At 45.6% G+C, this 18,909-nt stretch overlaps 2 protein-coding genes across 4 annotated transcripts in view; one reads left to right on the top strand and one right to left on the bottom strand.

Moving 5' to 3' along the window:
- Positions 1-516: 516 nt before the first annotated feature.
- mlycd (malonyl-CoA decarboxylase) lies at positions 517-10,966 on the bottom strand. The gene is made up of 5 exons (XM_076019206.1): positions 10,360-10,966; positions 7,390-7,502; positions 6,776-6,932; positions 6,260-6,412; positions 517-1,908 (listed from the first exon to the last, which is right to left on the bottom strand). Exons 1-5 carry the CDS (start codon positions 10,903-10,905, stop codon positions 1,363-1,365), a joined length of 1,515 nt encoding a protein of 504 aa, XP_075875321.1. The 5' UTR covers positions 10,906-10,966; the 3' UTR covers positions 517-1,362.
- The window catches only part of LOC142883892 (DNA topoisomerase I, mitochondrial), a 23,865-nt gene continuing 15,714 nt past the window's right edge, over positions 10,759-18,909 (top strand). The window contains exons 1-9 of one of the 3 annotated variants that reach the window (XM_076019204.1): positions 10,759-10,896; positions 12,440-12,566; positions 13,856-13,913; positions 14,461-14,507; positions 15,515-15,607; positions 17,270-17,359; positions 17,784-17,871; positions 17,968-18,101; positions 18,235-18,326. In XM_076019204.1, coding sequence (XP_075875319.1) covers positions 12,448-12,566; positions 13,856-13,913; positions 14,461-14,507; positions 15,515-15,607; positions 17,270-17,359; positions 17,784-17,871; positions 17,968-18,101; positions 18,235-18,326 — 721 coding nt within the window. In that variant the 5' untranslated portion in view covers positions 10,759-10,896; positions 12,440-12,447. Of the gene's footprint in view, positions 10,897-12,439; positions 12,571-13,855; positions 13,914-14,460; positions 14,508-15,514; positions 15,608-17,269; positions 17,360-17,783; positions 17,872-17,967; positions 18,102-18,234; positions 18,351-18,909 lie in introns of all 3 variants that reach the window. The other 2 variants (XM_076019203.1, XM_076019205.1) reach the window with 2 other exon arrangements.

Genomic DNA, 18,909 nt, shown 5'->3' with positions numbered 1-18,909 from the left:
CTTTATGCTTCTTTACTCTGCCCCTGCCCTCCTCGCGACCTCACAACTAAACGCCATCAATCTAGCCATTTGTTTTAACTTTATTTCCCACTCCATTAGTTTCTAGGACACGGGAGAGATGCGAGGAGGAGGAGGGGAAGGGAGGCAGAGTGGGGCGGCGGAGGGGGGGGGGGGGGGCGGGGGAGAGGTGAGAGAGAGGGAGGAGAGGGAGCGAGAGGAGCAAAAAAAAAAAAAAAAAAAAACAGGAGAAAGTTAGCCTCCTTGGAGAGATAAAATGTAATTTCACAGTCAACTTGCTGTGATATATTATTCCAAAACAGAGGGATGTGGGCTGATACCAGCCTTGCTTGGCACCTGTACAGAGCATTTAGAATACTACTGATGGCTCTCTGGAGGGTTCTCTGTGTGTGTGAAGGGGGGAGGGAGAGAGATAGAGAGAGAGAGAATGAGCAGAATGAGCACACTCGACTGTAAAAACAACGCGGCAGTAATGAAGCAGGGCGGAAATAATTCCGGTTTTGTTGAGAGTTATTTAATGTGAAACAACATTTCCACCCTGTGACCGTCCGCCTCGGTGTAATTGCACTTTGGTGGAGACGGCAGATGTTTACACACGTCAAAAAATAAAGACAACTGAATTTGATACTGACACAGTATCAGCGCGTATGACAATCTATGACACGTTTTGTAACTGTGTCGCTGCGGCGTCATCGACACACCTTCATCCAATTCTTCAATGATCAGTGGCGCCTCGCTTTTTGCAAGTACACCTGCTGACACTCAAAATAACTTGCACATGCCGTCAGAATCTGGCTAGCAATCCACAAAAAGAACCAAACCAGGGGCGAACAATACAAGTACACGACAATGGTTAATGGATGCAAACAAGAACAGAGTCAAAAACTCAGGTTTGATTCAGAACCTTCTGCCCTTCGTTGGCAACAATTACGTGCTGGTGAGCACCTGTAAGTAAACCGTGTGCCGTGGCTCCATTTTCAATGGCGTACAACTCACAAGGAAAAAAAAAAAACAATGAGGAAACAAGCGATTTGTCTGCTTCGGTCCACAGACGCTTTGGTAGATATTTGATTTATATACAGTTCATCTTTTCACAAATGAAAGAGGATTGATTCTGATCTGACAACACAACACCAAATGGCTCAGTTTCATCAACCTGTCATGGTGCCACATCTCTGACACATAGCTGGATAACTCTCGAAAGAGAGAAACTCTCTTGACAATGTCATATCAGATCTTTTTGACAAATTTCGATAAACAATCAAAAAAAATAAATCTAAATCATTGAATACATTAATGTGAAGTGCTATCAAATTTAAGAAGGGGCGTGTCCTCGTCCCCTCGTCACAGTTTGCTGTTCTTCTGGAACTGGGACACCAGCCCCAGGACCTGCTCCGACGCCGTGATGACCTTGTTCTGCAGATACAGCGCGCCGTTCTTGGACGTGTCGCTCAGGAAGTAGCGATAGTTCACCATGAGGCCGCAGGAGTTGGCCACGCCCCTCGGGCTGGTGTCGGCCAGCCAGTTGATCCTCCACATGGTGGCGCCGTTCTGCAGGTGGAAGTTAGCCACCGGGTTGAGCGCGTAGCCCCGCCTCTTCTCCCCGTAGAGGTACCAGGCGCAGAGGCGCATCAGCGCGGGCTCCAGGACGCGGGTCAGCCGCTCCGAGTGCATCCACTCGCTGGTGCCGATCAGCTTGCGGAGGGACTCGGTGGCCGGGCCGCCCGGCGCCGAGTCGGTGGCCTCCTCCACCTCCCGCCACTCCTGCTCCGAGAGGAGGTCCAAGCTGCGCCCCTCCTTCCTGTACTGGCTGAGCAGGCCTTGCAGCCAGGAGGAGAAGCCCGGGATGGGGGACAAGCTGGAGAACTGGGACATTTGTGGGAACTCACTCTGGAGAGAGAAGGGAAGAGAGACAGACAGGGTTTGGGCGGGTTTAACACTGCCAGCCAAAATCTGATTTTCAGCCCGTCCGGATTGAAACCGGATGGCTCCTTTGTAGTCTGAACAGTCATAAATCACATGAAATCCCATTTTTGCAAAACTGATTGAAACCACCTTCAGGAGGTAGTTTCAAATGGCAATTGGACAGACGCGCGTGAACAGCTTGGAACCGATCGATTTTCACGATCCATTTAGTTTTTGCTGCTGTCGCAATCATATGACGTCACACACTACACGCGCCGGACGACGCCTCCGCTCTGACGTCGTCGCTACAGCAACCTTTCAGATGGGTCAATAATGTGGCCCAGTCTGAACAGAACCAGATCCCATTTGGACAGTCAGGCCTAAAAATTTATGAGAAGGAATCTGATTTGAATCCGATTCGCTGCCTGCAGTCTGAACGCAGCCTTTGAGACTCACAGCTTGAAGACCCCGGATGCACACGGTTTACCTCCTGCCTGACCCGCCCACAAGACACAACTGGTGGTGTGGGTTCTCTTTTTGTTTGTTTTCATGGAAACGGTTTCCGAGTGGAAACGTTATTGGCTTTTCCTGCGTTCAAAAAATTTGTGCCTCAGGTTATGTTCTTTTTTTTCTTTCTTCTTTTTTAATCTGGGTCGGCGGAATTAGTATTTAAATAGCCCTGTTCTGTGGCTCATCAGGCATAGTTATTATGTAGTAATTTGAGTTCATTCCTGTTAATGCACATACTTGATGCCTCCGCCTGAGATGCAAAAAAAAAGCAAAGCATTTGTTATTTTTAGCCCAGTCTGTGGTGAATAATGAGCTCAACCTAAGATATGCAAATTCGTGTTGGGGGGAAGAAAAAAAACGATTATATACAGGAATCAGGCAGGGTTTTTTAATTAGTGTATTTCTTAAATCCCATATACTTGCAAGGATTAAAATAGAAACTTTGTTTACGCGCAGGCGGAGACACATTGGTGGCAGATAGATTGGAGACACAAGTAAAGATTCTGTGGATGGAAGGAAACAAAAAAGGCAGGATGGAGGCAGCCGGGGGATTTGATCCCCGCCCGAATACGAAGGGTCACCGGCTCGGCCACAAGTGCAAAACTCGCTGGTGGATGATCATTCCACCGCGGTATTGAGACGCACAAGAAAATGTTCTTATTTGTGCTCAGGCTGCTGCCCCGGGCCCCTGGATTCCAGCATTACAAATCAACTCCAGCGAGTGGAGATCTGGCTCCTCTGATGGAGATGGATGATCCCCTCCTTCTTATTCTACCCTCCCTCCTCCTCCTCCTCCTCCTCCTCCTGCTCCTCCTGCTCCTCCTCTACACTCCCTCACCTTTAACACAAATCCTCTTCTCTCTACTTGCTCGTGTGCCTTTTGTCTTTCGCACGCCGCCACCCGCCCACTCGCTCCATGGATTCCCCTCCTCCCACTCCGCCGCTTGGCCTGTCTTCCTCCCGCTAAAATATATTCCCGCCAACTTCGCGCTCAGACGCCTCGGTTGATAAGTGACAGAGCGACGTGGCGGGAAGCGGAGCGGGCGGCTGCGGATGAAAGCCGAGGTGTCGGACCCCTCAGCGGAGGGACACGTCGCCCGCTGTCTGTCTGTCTGTCTGTGTGTCTTTCTGGCTCAGCGGCGTTCCCCCTTTTTACCCCATCGTGCCTGTTTCTTGTCCGAGTCCTGCTTTGTGCCTCCCCCCGTCTCACTGCCTCTTTACCTTCACCGTGCACTCTACCTGAACCGACACCCATCACTAAATAAAGGCCTCAGATTAGTCTAAATCAGTGCTTCTCGGACTGTCTCGGTCAAGACCCCCCTTTGAAGAAAGAACATTTTTTCTTCCCCCCCCCTGACAAAATCGGCTGTTTTCAACCTTATTGAAACAACATAAAAAAAACAATATTCCTAAAATCCGTTTTAGTCATTTCTGTTGTGCAACATTAATGTATTGTTTTTATATATTTTAATTAACTATTGCCTTTTATCACAATTATTTTTGGCCTTTTTACTTATTATTTTAGTCATTTATGTCATGCATTCTTGTTACTGTATTCTTAAAACTGACTCAGGGAAACACACAAAGAATTCCAATGTGCCCGTTTTAATCTGTTTTTGACTTAACTTCACTTAAAATTCATTCTACTTTTCTCTTTATTTATGTTGTACAAGTAAATGACAGCAAACCCCACCTCATGTTTCGCGCCTCCGCTGACTTCACTCTGCGCCCCCTGGTGGCGGCCCGCCACCCACTTTGAGAAACACTGGTCTAAATTCATATCAAAACCTTCTTAAAATAATGACCTGTGTCATTTTTTTATTATCGCAGAAAACAAACAACTTCACCAAATCGTCACAATGATCAGCAGGAGGATTTGGGTAAAAAAAAATATTATTTTTTTTTTTACGATATACGACTCTGGCCTGTCACTGAATCCCTGCAAACGAGAAAAGTCTTTCTATTTCTTTTGCTTGTTCCAGTTCCAGTGTGTGTTGTGTGCTCAGTGCTAAGAAGTTCTGGGAAGCAGCCCTCTGTAATGCCTCTAGGGGCATCAAAGCCCCAGCGCTGTTGTGTTTTACCCGGATAGGATAACAGAGCTTATCAACTTTTTCAACAACGGAAAAAGCTGACGGAAAGCAAACTGAAGTCCAGGATGACAAACAGAAACTTTGAAAGGAGAAAAACAAAAAAAAAAAAAAAAAAGATGGTGACGAATTTGTGCGTGGAGAAGGTCGGAAAAGTAGCAAGCGGGAGCAAAGAATGCCAAGGTGGAGGAGGCACAGTGCCAGAACTTTGGCTCCGGGGTCTAATTTGGAAAGACAAGCAACAAACACCTGTCCCTTCACCTTAAATTACGACTGCGACCTTTCCCGGTCTATCATCGATCCTTCACGTCAGTTGTCACTGAGTGGCTGCACCGACCAGCACAAAGAGTCCACAACTCAAAACTTTACATCACGCAATGTCGCTAACCACAGGGTTTTCAAATCTGAAGTAGCTGCTAACTTTGATTTAAGAGAAAAAAATGTGTTTTTCATGGTTGAGGAGTGTCAATGATTGACACTCATGAACTCAACCAAAGAGAACAAACAACTATCCTTTATTTTGTCACCTGCAAATCGATCCACGCTGTGCTTTTGTGAGCCCCCAGTTTTAGAATAAAAAAAAACAGCACAGCCTTTTATGTCATGTTATGCATCAGACGACCGACGACGGAGGACGACGCCGGCGTCCTCCTCGCTCTTCGACGACGCCATTTCCTCCCAACCGAAAGCCTTTTTGTATCCCGGCAATGTAGCCACTTTTCAAGTTCCGACACTCTGCCCTAATTCTACAGGAGGAAGCGAGGCGCAATATCTGCCGAGCTCGCCGGCAGTGTATTGCTGCCATTAATAAAAATGCCAATAAACAGAAGGCTGGCAGAGAACAACAATTCCATTGTATAACAACCCCAAAGTGGAAAGATGCTCAAAAACTCGCAAAACAGATTTTTATGAGGACACACTGAAAAGGGATTTTTTTTCCCCTCCCCCATCTGTTTGCAAGAGTGGCTTTTGATGTTCCATTCAGCATTCCAATTATTTAAAGTGCAAGCCAGAGTGGCCTGACATGAAGGACTGTGTGAGATTTCATTACTACGTCTCCGCTGCCTCCTTGCTCTGCTGTGTGTGTGTGCGCATTCAGCAAGTGGGATGCCAGGCAAAACTTTTTTTTTTAAATGCAATTGCACACAAATATTTCTTGTTGCTTTTTCATACTGGGGATTGCACAGTGCCAGCTGTGGGTGCGCCTGAGGGGCTCCATAATGGTTTTTTGATTGGATAGAGCCAAAAAAAGTAAATAAATAAATAAATGAAAAGTCATGCAGAGTGAAGCCTTAAGTTTGATGGGACGGGAAACGCAACACATTTTACAAGATGAAGGGGTGCGAAGCTCTGTGGGGACGGAGCAGTTCCATCAGTCGCGAGTGATGCACTGTGTTGTGCGAGGACTGCGCACCCAGTGCGGCTTTCAGGAGGCAGACTTGCCTTAATAACATACATGCATCCTCATGCGTTGACTATGTCTTTCCACCTTGTGCACCAGCCGCTTAATTTCAGGCCCTATTCGACTGCGCATTAGCCCTGATGTCGTGTCAGCCAATCACAGGGTAGCAACTGCTTTTAGGCACGTAGATGCTATAGATATATAGATAGATAGATAGATAGATAGATAGATAGATAGATAGATAGATATTTCATTGTGACTGGCTCAGGCGGGTGCAAAACAACATGGTAACAATAAAAAACAAAAAACAAAAAATAGGCTTCCCACCCTCGCTTACCTGCAGTTCTCTGACCACCCTCTTGATGAGGTAGTTCCCAAGCTCCACCCCTTGGAGGCCAGCCTGGGTGGAGGAGATGGAGTAGAAGATGGCGGCGTTTATCTTGTTCACGTCCTCCTCGCAGTGCAGGGTGGCAAACTCCCGGACGATGCTCTAAGAGCAAGAGACAGGCTTTCAGTTTGGGGGGACAACACTCCTCGTTACTCATCCGGGCAGGAGCCTCTTCTACCGAGTGTGAGGGAGTTGCGGCCAAAGTGCGAAAAAGGTGCCGCAGCCGCCGTTGCTCGATATAAACAGCGAGGCAAAGCGCTGCGTGGAGGTGGCTCCCAGTGGTATTCGCAGATTAAAGGTCCCTCTATGTTGTTTTTTTTTGGTTTGTTTTTTTCCCACACAGCAATAATCCATTTGTCAGCCGAGTGCTGGGACATAATAGGAAATCCCGGTGTTTAACTATCCTCTGACGCCCGGTCAAGTGAGAGCAAGCAGGGCAAAGACCCGCGGCCGTCGCTTTCTGACCTGGATGTTATTGGAAATGTCTTCTGTCAGGGCCACGTGGAGCACGACCAGAGGTTCCCCCGGCATGGCGGCGTGGGTGAAGGCGTAGCAGCGGCGATACGGCCCCACTCTCCTCTTCAGGTCGGTCCAGTTCCGGACAGGGTGCACCGCCTCATACCTCGAGGAGAAGACAAAGAAAACATGTTTATTAGCTTCTAACTGCTGCTGTTTGGCTACATATGCTGTTTCCTTGACATTTATTATGTATGTATATCTAAATTTATATTAATATTCATGAGAGGCTAAAAATGGATGATCTTAATAATATTTACTCTTTATTTAGTCATTGCGACATTTGTTAGAGCTTGCACATATTCGCGTCCTGAAGAAAACACATAAATCTGAGTGAAAATATACAAGCCTTGCAATGTTTTTTGTTTTTTTTTCAAGCCCATTACGTGGTTCAAAGCGTTTTCTGAGGCTGTGTGGGAGTGGCACATTTTGATAGACTTCCTGGCTGTCAATCACCCGCGACAGCGGTGTCAACTATGGCACGGCCCATATTTTCATGCATGGGGAGGTTTCCGGATGAGGGACAGATGTGAGGGATTGCGAGGGACTGCGGCCGCCCTTACTGGCTGATCTTCTGCAGGATCTCGCAGGGCGACTGCCAGGTGATCCTCTCCAGGCGGAGGAGGCCGACAGAGAACCACTCTGACAGCAGGCTCTTCAGAGTGCCGTTCAGGTCCTGGAGCGCAAAGCATAGAAGTTCAGAATTAACGCCGACTTCATCTGTTGCGATAGTAATCCGCGCAAGCAACAACAAAACCAAGGCCAAGGCAACTGCTCGACAAAGTTATTTCGCCATAAAAGAACTCCTACAACCTCTTACGACAAAAAGCTCACTCGTTCCACCTTGAAAGCTAATAGCAATCATGTCTGCGCTTCGCTGTCTGTGTCTCGCGCGAGGCGCTCGCCCGTGCGGCCGTCTATACACAGTCTGAATTCATTTCGCAGGTGAGAGATGGAATTGTTTGAGCTCATGACGAGTGCAAAGCTGCACTCCAATAAACTGGCGGCCCCTTCCAAAACCGGCTTGTTTCCCCGGCACAAGAGGTCAGGTTTCATTCAACCAAGATCCTTGCAAACAAACAAACACCAACGTGTGGCCGTGACCAACACGTGGCTACAGCACATATCGGTTGGGCGCCGCTCGCGGCTTGCTTTATTGCCAACTCGTCAATCATCGCGCAGGCATGCAACCCACGATCTGAGGTTCTCTAAGAGCGGCCGTGGAGACCCAAAACAGACAAAATTTCTAATTCTCATCCCTACAGTTGTGCGTCAGGGCCCTGCATTATTCAGCTCGGAATTGCAGTGAAGGGAGAATTTTTGAGGTGCAAAATATTAAGCAGCTCTGAGAGGAAGGAGGAAAAAAAGCCCTGCTGGCGCCTGTATATTCGTGTTCAAACTTCACACGCTGCCAAGTGAAAGAATCTATGACGGCAATAATCCAAGCCTGGCATATTTATGCACGGGAAATAAATAAGTAAAGATGCATCACATCACAGCTGCTGCTTTGGGTAGTCAGTTCTCACCCACACAAAAGAAAGGTCAAAACAAGATGCGTGTGCCATTGACCCAGCAGGAGATGGAATTTTTTTTGGGATGGATGGGAGGGGGCATTCACAATGTAGAAGGGAGGTTAGGAGAGGTGGAATCCTGCACAACATTAGAGAGAATTTCAAGCAAAGCTTTTTGACTGCGGTGTTGTGCAACAGCGCTGATTTTGGGAGGATGACGTGGCCCCTGAGGCTCGATGGCCTGGAAAGACGAGGCCGGTGCCAATTGGTCGTGGGCCACGGCGCTAACAGGTCAGCCTGCGTGAGCGCTTCCAACAACTTAGGCCCAGTGGGCAGCCCGCCATGTCAGCAGGGCAAGTCTGAAGTTTGGAAAAGGAAGCACCTCCACCTTGTTTTCAAATGGTCCCAGTGGGCTGAACCCAATGCTGAGGTCTATAGTTTCATCTTGGATGAGTTGGTCTGGTGAAGGTTCAAGAAGTAAGTGGCAAGAATTAAGAGGAATAACTTGTTTCACACAACAGAGGAGCTAGCAGGAAATTTCGGAGGTGTAATATCATTTTTCTTTTTTCCTCTGTGGTAGCCTGAAGCTGGTATCAATACGTGCAGTCATAACTCTTTCTATGAGAGTTGTTAATTTAGCGTTAATATCTACTTTTGTTTTTTCTTCAGTGGTAGTATGAAACTTAGATCAATACGTGGAGCAAAAACTTTTTCTATTTTGACCTTTTCACATGTTTAGCAAAATCAATTCTGGCAGCAACAAAAAACAAAAAAAAAGAATGTTGCGCAATGCCAAAGACAAGGGTGGCCAGCACTCAGCGCCAGCGAGCACTCTGTAGGTAGCTCGGGCCTTTTTCGAAATACAAAAGGTCTCAGTGGGCACTGTTGTTGAAATGAAATGCATTTTGGAGCCTTCTCGGCAGGAATAAAATATATTCAGGAGATCAGCAAAGAGGCAAGAGGTCCTCTTGCCTGCAGTGCACTTGTGTTTCTGAAAATCATATTGAACTGTATTTCTTCACCACACAAATAATTGTGTAACAGCTTTCCAGCATGTTGGTTTACCTTTCATCATGGTATCTTGCCTCACTGGGATCTTTTTGTCATTGGATTACTGCCAGAAGATTCAACTGCTGGGACTCTTCCAATGTCTTACATTTGACATAATCAAACCAGTGCTTTGTTTTATGGCTGCTTGTCACCAAGTTCTCTATAGAACAGTGTGTAAAGCAGTGGTTCCACGCTTTAATTGGAACAAAAGAGATCGATTCCATCCAAAGCATAAAAAAAAAAACATTTCCTAACTTTTAGACTTTATAAATACTGCATCGTGTTTTATACAGCACTGCTAAATGAATACCGCATGCCGGGTTGATTTCTTCTCTCGGGCTCTCTGTAATATTCATTGCATCTCTTTTGACGAAAGTAATTGAACCAGCAAACTTGTGATGGCTGCTTATTAACACACGGATGAACAGATGTTTGCCACATAGTGCATTTCCCCTTCACTTTCAAATAAATTGGGAGAAATATGTAAATATATTCGAATTTCACCAAACTTGACAGTTCTGGCTGAAAAACAATTTGGTTAGCCAAATGAAGAAACCATGGTAGGTTAGGAGTTTCAGCATAAAACACCCCTCAGCACAAAATAAATAAACGAAAAGTTGTTAAACTACTTTAACGAATATTACCAGCCATAACAAAAGCTGTGTGACATTTTAATGACTTCGCCAGACCAGAACTATGCGCCGCCTGAAAGCTGTTAAGAGGGGAGATAACGAAGGCTCCCGCAGGGCCTGAAAGTGGAAACGGGGACAAAGGTATTGGCAACTTTAGCAGAGATGAAATGTGAGCCGTGCCGTGGTGGTACAGCAATGCGTGTTCGTGCGTCAGCGAGGGAGGGTTAGTTTTGTAAGAGCGCCTACGTGACAGATGATGTTACAATATTACACACGATGCCTGACGGCACTCTTTTGACTCGTGCGAGCACCCGTAGAGTTAGTAAACATGTGTTTTTACCCTGATGTGCGGGCTCTCGCTCGCTTTGGACGAGATTATGTCGAGCACGTCGGCTCGCAGGTCCACCAGGAACTTCACTCCCCCCTCGGCCCTGCTTATATGACTGAGCAACTGTTTATAACGGGGATTCAAGCTGTATCGCAACCTGTCCTCCACTTGCAAAATGGTGGCCAGGTCTCTGAGCTGCGTGTCCAGTAGCTTCGCCGAGAGTTCGGAGACGCTTTTGTGGTCCACTCCGAAATCATGTGACAATCTCGACAGTAGATCGACTTTCCCCTCTTTGTCCAGGCTGCCGTAGAAGTGCATGAACTCCAGGCTGTTCGATTCGGGAGGCGGTGGAGACTTGTCTCTCGTTTCGTAGGAGGGTAAAGGTGCAACTACCCTAGCGAGTATCTCATCCATGCCAGGGACAGCGCCACGAACAGGGGTTGAGTACCAGCACCAAACACCGACGTCCGAGGCGTTGGTCGCTGCTGTGAGAGCAGCCCCGTGTCGCCAGTGCCTCACACTGCTGCGGAGAGCTCGTAGAGCGCAGAGGTATAACATTGCTGGGACGGGGTTCCGTCGCACGCGACCAGTAAACGCAGAAGACACCCGCTTCCGGTTTTCTTAAAGAGACAGTATCCGGAATTAAGGTTCCCAGTACTGATATGGAAGTCGTTCGAGTTGTTGACAGCGGCAGCATTCAAAGCAAGGTGATGCCCAGAATTTCCATGACACAATTTGCAGCAGGCCAAAAATGACACCAAACAGACCATAATCCAAATACAAGTTCTCATAATGAAGGTTAAAATATAAACAAATAAATTATAATCAATGCAATAACCACCCCTTCTCGTGTTTTATATGATGTAGGATTTACTATGGTACTATCATCTTTGGTCACACTCTTGTCTCAACCTTTTATATGCAGTTAATATTTGATAGTGAAAGCTGCACAATGGTGGGTTTGTGTATTGTATGTTGGTTTCACTGTAAGGTGATATTGTAATATCAGGTGTTTTGCAACAGCACCGCGTCCAAAATACTGCTGGCAATTGTGGTGAGAATATTCCATCATTTTAGGACAAGTTTGAAATACAGTTTTGGAAAGATTGTTTGCATCCGCATAAACTCCATTTCTTGTGTCAGTAGGACTTGTATCTGAGTGTTACTTTTGCTACCTGCTTTACACAGTAAAGCACAACCTCAATAATCCAAACAAATGAAATCTAAGCACTGATTAGAGAAAAGAAAATCATTTTTACCTTTTTAAACATAAAAAATATGCTTGGGGTGTTTCCTGTTTCCTGTCATGTTTGGCAACGGGCAAGAATTATTTCTGAAGCTCACGGGATTTGTTTTATTTTAATCATTAAAATATTTTCTCAAAACATATTTATATGATTAAAAACTAGGTGGTTTAATTGTATAAAATAATTCCTTTTTTTATATATTTTATTTTAAACAAAGCTAACTAAGGGAATTCACAACCTAACCTTTGTTCTTAATTTTAAAGCAGACAGCAACATTCTGGAGCTAAAGAGATTGGGAGGGAGGGGTGTGAATCAATCAGACGTATTATTTTAATCAATCAATCAAATAAAAAAAAAATAAAAATAGGGTCACCAGGTAATGTGCCACGCCTTCAAACCTGGCAACCTTCGGTGCCTGCTCAGCCAATCAGAGTTCAGCCAGAACCGAGGCCTGCTCGGCTCAGCGCAAGTCGAAATCAATGCGCGTGCAGCGAGTCGCGTCCACGGTCGAGTGGAATTGACCGCCGAAAAAGTTGCGGGCGAACTCCTGTAGGCACTAGAACAATTTCCAACGTCCCGTGCGGTGAGAGTTTTTGTGACACACTATTCATTCATTGAAACGTCACAGAATAATGATACTACTGTTAACTTCTTCACCTAGTGTTATTTTTTTGTGTAACATAACGATAGCATCGAGTGGTTTCCAGTAGCGCCAAGCGTAGCTAACCGAGCTAAATGATAACATAGATTCCAATTGGGCCATTTAGCGCCTCAAAATGTGTACTTACATAACTGAAATAACAAAAGAAGACATTTGCTTGCTCAATACTGACTTTCTTTTATAGTGGAAGACATGGGGGGAGATAAGGACGCTAAAGGAGACGGAGGGAGAGCTAAGCACAAAACGCCGAAGCTGAAACCGCTGAGCGATGACGAGAGCGCCGGTGCTGGTGGGGATGCCACCAAAACCAGGTGTGTGTGTGTGTGTGTGTGTGTGTGTGTGTGTGTGTGTGTGTGTGTGTGTGTGTGTGTGTGTGTGTGTGTGTGTTTTAAGATGGATGGGGGGGGCAAAAAATGATTTGCTGTCAGGCACTCTTTGGTGAGCACTTAATCATTATTCAATCAAGAGGAAGTCGTTTGCCATTATCAGGTGATGTGGCCCGACTGCACCACCATCAACATCCAACATCTGCTTGACATCAGCACAGGCCACACATCAAACATGTTGTTTCGCAGATTTCCTGCAAGTCGCTCCGCCTCCTAGTAAAGTTGAAGCATTGTGCCCTGATTAAATTGGATTCTTGAATTAATACTTGCATTGATTAATTAGATCACGCTGAGAGCGATAGGGTAGCCCAAGAAAACAAGGAAGGTGTCACTAACAGAATGCCCTGTCTGAGCAGCCCACCGGCAGTGTGGGCATGCATTCATTACCCAAAGTACAGTGAGCACTCCATCTTAATATGAACGATTTAATTCACTTTGATAGTAGATGCGTTTATTAGCATGCTCATACGAGCAGACAAATGAATGTGAAGGGATCTGTCATTGACGGGTGTAACTGATGAGAGCATTGAGATGAATAGACACCTCTAAGCGGTGCTGGCAGGAAAGCACCATTTGAAGCCTCGTGGTAATTCCTCTTGCTAACTGAGCCGCTGATAAAAGAGGATGTAGTTGCGGCTGAGACTCGTGGAGGTGTGAACGTGGGCGGCTGGACTCTGTTGGCATTAATTAGTGGATAAAACAAAAATCCATCCATCCGTTTTCCATACCCGCTTCTTCCTGAGTTCAGGGTCACGGGGTTCAGGGTGACACCCTGGACAAGTCGCCAGTGCATCGCAGGGCCACATAGAGACAAACAACCGCTTGCACTCACTTACACACCTACGGACAATTTAGTGTTTCCAGTTCACCTCATATGCATGTTTTTGGCCTGTGGGAGGAAAGCAAACGATTTTGCAGGCATTCCTTTAAAAAAAAAAGAAAAGAAAAAAAGATGAAGGTGAAAAGATCAAACTGAAAAATGGAAATGTTTTAATGAGGTACAAGTTGATGCAGTCAATAATAGCTTTTGTGATGCCATGACATTTTTCCGTTTCTTCTCTTTAGAGTAGCACTAAATAGTCAAAAACACGCTTCAGCTGCTTCAGCATGCAGTGCTCATTGCCCTCAAGGCTGCCTCATTTCTGCAGCAGTTGAAAAATACTTTTTTTTTTTCTTCCTCCCTTCCCCCCTTCCCTGTTGTCACTCAAAATGAGCAGCGTGAAGTCGAGCAAAAACGCAGAGAAAACTCACAATGAAAAGCCTCACAAGAAGGTAAGTCATCGATACCCGGAGGGCTTCACTTTGAATAATCTCGCGTGACCTCATTTGAGACATCACTTTGAAATGCAGTGACGGTAATGTGATCGGCTCACTTTAACTGCTGCCTTGTTTCAAATATAGCATGCCGAATACCAGGGTAGAGGTTAGAGCCGCCTTTCTCCCCAGTGACCCCGCCGCTGACTGTCATAGATGCAGTGTGTGCAGCACGCGGTTATAGTCGCTGACATGTTATTTGATTCCTAGAAGTGTGCGAAGTTATAATTAGATGCCTGTGAGCCCGGTTGGAAAGTTATGCTTTCGTTATGACAAATGAGGTGGCAATCTGAACATATTTATGAGTTGATGGTGTGAAGGTCTGTGTCCGTAGCCGGACACGCCTGATGGGAAATTTTCTTAATCTCTTGCTAAAAAAATTCCTTTGGCAGCTTTTGTAAAGGGGCGCCGAAAACTGGAAAGGTGACGGTGTCACAGGTCACCTTTTGCATGTGTTGTCACGGTAAATTTAGACTGTTTTGGGCTAAATCTGTCTCTCCTGTAGGTCAAAACTGTTAAGACAGAGAGCCTGGAGTCTGCTAGCAGTCCCAGGTAAGGCTGCAATGACAAAACCAGTGGGCCGTATCTAATTAAGGGCCATGATAATAAGCTGACAGAAGACTAAGACACCGCTGTGCCAGAAATCTTCTCTCTCTCTCTGTCTCTCTGTCTCTCTCTCTCTCGCGCGCCTCCTGAGGCGATAGAAATGAATTTGGCCGTATTGATATTGAACTAATGCTGCAAGAAACCATTCTCATTTTGTGCAATGTGGTAAATCTGTCTCGCAGAAAATTAATTTTACCTTGCGCCAAAGACAAAAAGCGTACTTTCGTAGAAAGCACTGAATGACAGCGTATTATGTGGGTAGCTGGATGCCCACTAGGGTGTTGGCCAGCTTGGACGAAGGCCTGCTGTGTCAAATCTGTTTCACAGCTTTACTTTGCTACAATTTAAAAAAAGATTGTTTCCCAGTTGTGGATGCAGAATAGCTCGATGGGACAAGTGACATTTAAAATCAGCTGGAAAACTATTTTTGCTCAATTGTGGCTTTTAATAGTTTTCCCTCTGCTCAAAGGGCAGGTTGGAAAACTGCTGTGGGTTTTATAGTTTGCGACAAAACAGAAGCCTATTAGTCAACGGACTGTAAATGTCAATGGCGGCAGTGATCCAATCTCCTTAGTGTAGCTTTTTATGGACTTTACGCAGTGGTGCAGAATGCCGAAGACCATGGAAACTTTTCTACATGCGCTCCATATGGAGCCTGACAGCATGACTGCATCAGACATTCTCTTGAAAAACAAGAACGGAGAGAAACTTAGCAAAGGGTTTGTCCATCATAGCAGAACATCTCTTTGAAACCAAGATCTAGTCATCCAGATCTAGTCAAGAAACATTTATCAGGATTTATGCTGTTTTAATATACCCAAAAAATAAATTGTACACTGATTAGTCACAAATACAGTTGATGACGCCTGCTGACACTGAGGCAGTGTGGTTTCCTCATGACTTCTGCGACTTAGACATCTATGACTCGGATTGTCCTTTTCTGTTCTGTTCAGCAAGCCAGAGAAAGAGGCCGCAGACGGCGATTTCGCCGAAAAGAAGAAAGGGTTGAAAAGGAAAAGAATTAAGGATGAACCATCAACACCTTCGTAAGTCGATGTAGTCGTGTCCTTTAGAGTTCAGACAAGCACTGAAGCACGACTTCTATCAACGTGGTGTGAGTTAGGAGTGTGTATTTTTCTGCTTTTGCAATGTAAATATTGAATATCAGCGTGCGTAAATTGACTCGGTTGGTGAGCCGGTGAACTGCAGCGCTTTAAAAATGACTTTCCATGTCAAAAGTATTTGGCCTTTTTTTATTCGCATTGTGATTTGTTGTGAAAATTGAACACGAGTTTCCCCGTCTCCTGTGCTGATTACATGCACTCAGCTGTGCAGGATCACACAGGTCAGAGACCGGGGGGCGCCAAAGTCTCATTCTATTTAGTCGGACGCCAAAAAATGCATTAGCTCATTCAGCATCGCCGGGCGACGCAAAACTGGAACTCGTTAGGAAGCTCTGACAGATCCCACATGTTGCACTTGGCATTTCAACACCCACTGAAAAAAATGTGTCACGGTGCCTACACACTGAACGCGTCAAGCGCATGGGGGCGTCAGCGCAGCCATTCATTGTGTATGTGCGACGTCGGCGCAAGAGCGCAACGCAGCGCAGAGAGCAGAGTGCCGCGCAAGGGTGGCGTTTGACGCCTTGACGCCTTGACGCTCTGACGCTCGATTTAAATTTTTTTAAATTGAGCGTCAACGCGCTGTGACGACATCTAGGCGCGGCCAATAGGAGAGCAGCCGGCTCCGGGGGGAAAAGTGGCCAGATGCACAGCACGGCACCAGTTGTTAAATATGTGTTAAAACCTCTCTACATCGAACTGTGCTTGACAATATATGAACATAAAGTTGTTGTTTTCTCATATATATTCGGGTCGGGACAAGTTTTCCCTTCGTTTTTCCTCACTACTGCTCTATCGCGAACTGGCGCCCTGCTCTGCATCGGGCCACTTTTTTCAGAACCGGCTGCTCTCCTATTGGATGCGCCAAGGTGTCGTCACAGGGCGTTGACGCCAGGTCTGCGCCTACTTGCGCCATACCCCGCGCCAGACCGCGTCAAAAACGCGTTCAGTGTGTAGGCACCTTTATGGAGAACAAATTATGTTTTCTTTTTTTTTCCTGCCGACTAATTTTTGATCGTCTAAATCTGAACATTTCCCTACCCATCTGCTCCTCCCACAGCAGGGAATTCTGAGCTTGTAATCATGCAATTATTATTTTTTTTTTTTATTAGTTTTTGAAATTCTAATGGCTCCAATTATGTCATTATCGTAACTGTCTTAATGATATGGCTTAATTACTATAATTATCTAATTTCTTGTGGTCAGTGCATATGTGAGATTTTCCTCCGCCGTTTTTCCTCAGTTCCACACGGAGGGTAATTTTGTCCTGGCTCTGCAGCCAGCAGTGTGACGGGGAGTAATAAACAGCGCCGTCAAGCCTTGTGATTAGCCTGTTAAGTGGAGATTAATTCAAAACTCTGCAGTTCAGCTTTGATTTTGAAGAAAAAGGTGTGCAGCTAATGAGATAAGTTGGTTGGAAATATGCAGTTTGGTCATCCTGTTGTAAACACTTATTTTTTTCTTTTGCTTTAGTGGTACCGTATAGATGAAATGTGTTGTAACTCACGCCACGGCAGATTTCTGACAAGAAAGCATTAATATTGCCATTGCAATAAGTTCATTAGATTGCGCTCTTCTGTTTAGCAAGCCAGTGAAAGAGCCCACGGACAGCGACTTCACTGCAAAGAAGGAGCTGAAAAGGAAAAGAATTAAGGATGAGCCGTCAGCACCTTCGTAAGTTGCCGCTGTAAAGTGTCCCATTGAGTTTAGACAAGCACTACATAAACTATTATTATTGCATGCTTCCTGTAGGCTACTTCAGAGAGAGACAGAGAGCTGCCCATGTAGAGTTACTTCAATGATGCAGCACCAATGAAATACGATAATTTGGGATAAGATTGATTGGCTGAAAACATGTTGTCATATCACCACGTTGAAGCAAATTGAACTGCTGTTTCTTTAAGACACCGGATGAGCAGTGTGAGGGCACAAAGCCATTGGAGCATCATTCACAAGGCAGCTATCTTGGCATCTAAGACAAGGGTTTACATTTAATATTCTGAAATCCTATAGTTTGATCAAAAGTCACTCAGCACCTCTGGTTAAGATTGAGTGTCATTGTTTATTATTGATTCTGTTTTTTCCTTTGACTTTTTAGCTCGACAAAAAAACGGAAGAGTAAGGAAAGTCAGCGGGAAGAAAAAAGTGACACGCAAGAGAAGAAGAAAAAGAAAACAAGGGAGAAGGTAAACATCTTTGCGGGTCTCTCGCCGCCGACACACCAATGGGATCGCAGTTCACGGCGGTGACGCCCACACTCGCATCCGTTTTGCCCATCACAGACGGTGAAGAAAGAAGAGGCCGACGAAGAGCAGGCCGTGTCCAAAAAACCAAAGAAGACGAAGGAGGAGATCCAAGAGGCGCGACAGTTGAAGATCAAAAAGAAGGAGGAGGAGGAGAAGAGTCGATGGAGATGGTTGGAAAATTTTGCTTTTTTCATCTTGAATTGGCCTGCACCCGTCTCCACCACCACCACCACACACAAATTCAAACACAGGCCACATTGGAGGATGCAGAGTGGAGCAATTTTCCCCCTCTCTCCTTGTTAGGTGGGAGGAGGAGAAGTATGAGGACGGCGTGAAATGGAAGTTCCTTGAACACAAGGGACCCTACTTCCCTCCGGAGTACCAGCCCCTGCCGGGTGACGTCCACTTTTACTACGGCGGTGAGTGGAGCAGTGACGCCCAAGGTGGTTGGAGAGGGAACTGAACCATTTATTTGTGTTTTAAAAAAAGATGGAAAGAAAGAAAGAAAGAGAAAGAATCGATCAAGTGGTGACAAAATTCCCAGTGCATAAGCTTGTTGAACACATTTGCTTGTGTATGACTAAATGCCTCACAATTGACAATCATCCCACAATTATCACTTGTTAAGAGGTCACAAAAGACTTATGAAGCGCCCGATTTTTTGCAGAATTCTCACATAAAAACTGTTTCTGCCCAAACTTACCAATTAAATACAATAACTGTTGTATTGTTATGACTGATTGATACATGATGAATACATATTATTTTGTCGCTTCACTTTTGTCCTCTTCAGAACCATCACCATGCACGATTTGATCTTTAGGATGCCAAAGGTGCCTGGTGTAAAACGTTGATTGATGACTATAATTATTTTTGCCTCCTTCAGTAGTCTGGCAACCAACTGGGAGCTGGTTTGATCTGTTAATTCCTGGGCTTGGCGTTCCTGATTGTTGCTAAATCTTGGTTGTGGGCCGAATG

The sequence above is a fragment of the Nelusetta ayraudi genome, unplaced genomic scaffold (genome assembly GCF_046127955.1).
Source record: "Nelusetta ayraudi isolate G7.1 ecotype Tasmania unplaced genomic scaffold, CSIRO-AGI_Nayr_v1 ptg000009l, whole genome shotgun sequence".
NCBI classification, from domain to species: Eukaryota; Metazoa; Chordata; class Actinopteri; order Tetraodontiformes; family Monacanthidae; genus Nelusetta; species Nelusetta ayraudi.
Note: the sequence above shows the minus strand (reverse complement) of the source record. Positions and strands in the feature narration are given on the sequence as shown.

Excerpts from the sequence above, each read along its gene's own strand:
- mlycd (XM_076019206.1), bottom strand. The coding sequence starts at position 10,905 with ATGTTATACCTCTGCGCTCTACGAGCTCTCCGCAGCAGTGTGAGGCAC. Across the intron at positions 7,503-10,359 it reads GCGAGAGCCCGCACATCAGG|GACCTGAACGGCACTCTGAA; the intron begins GTAAAAACACAT and ends TTTGCGCTCCAG. Across the intron at positions 1,909-6,259 it reads GGGTGGTCAGAGAACTGCAG|AGTGAGTTCCCACAAATGTC; the intron begins GTAAGCGAGGGT and ends TTCTCTCTCCAG.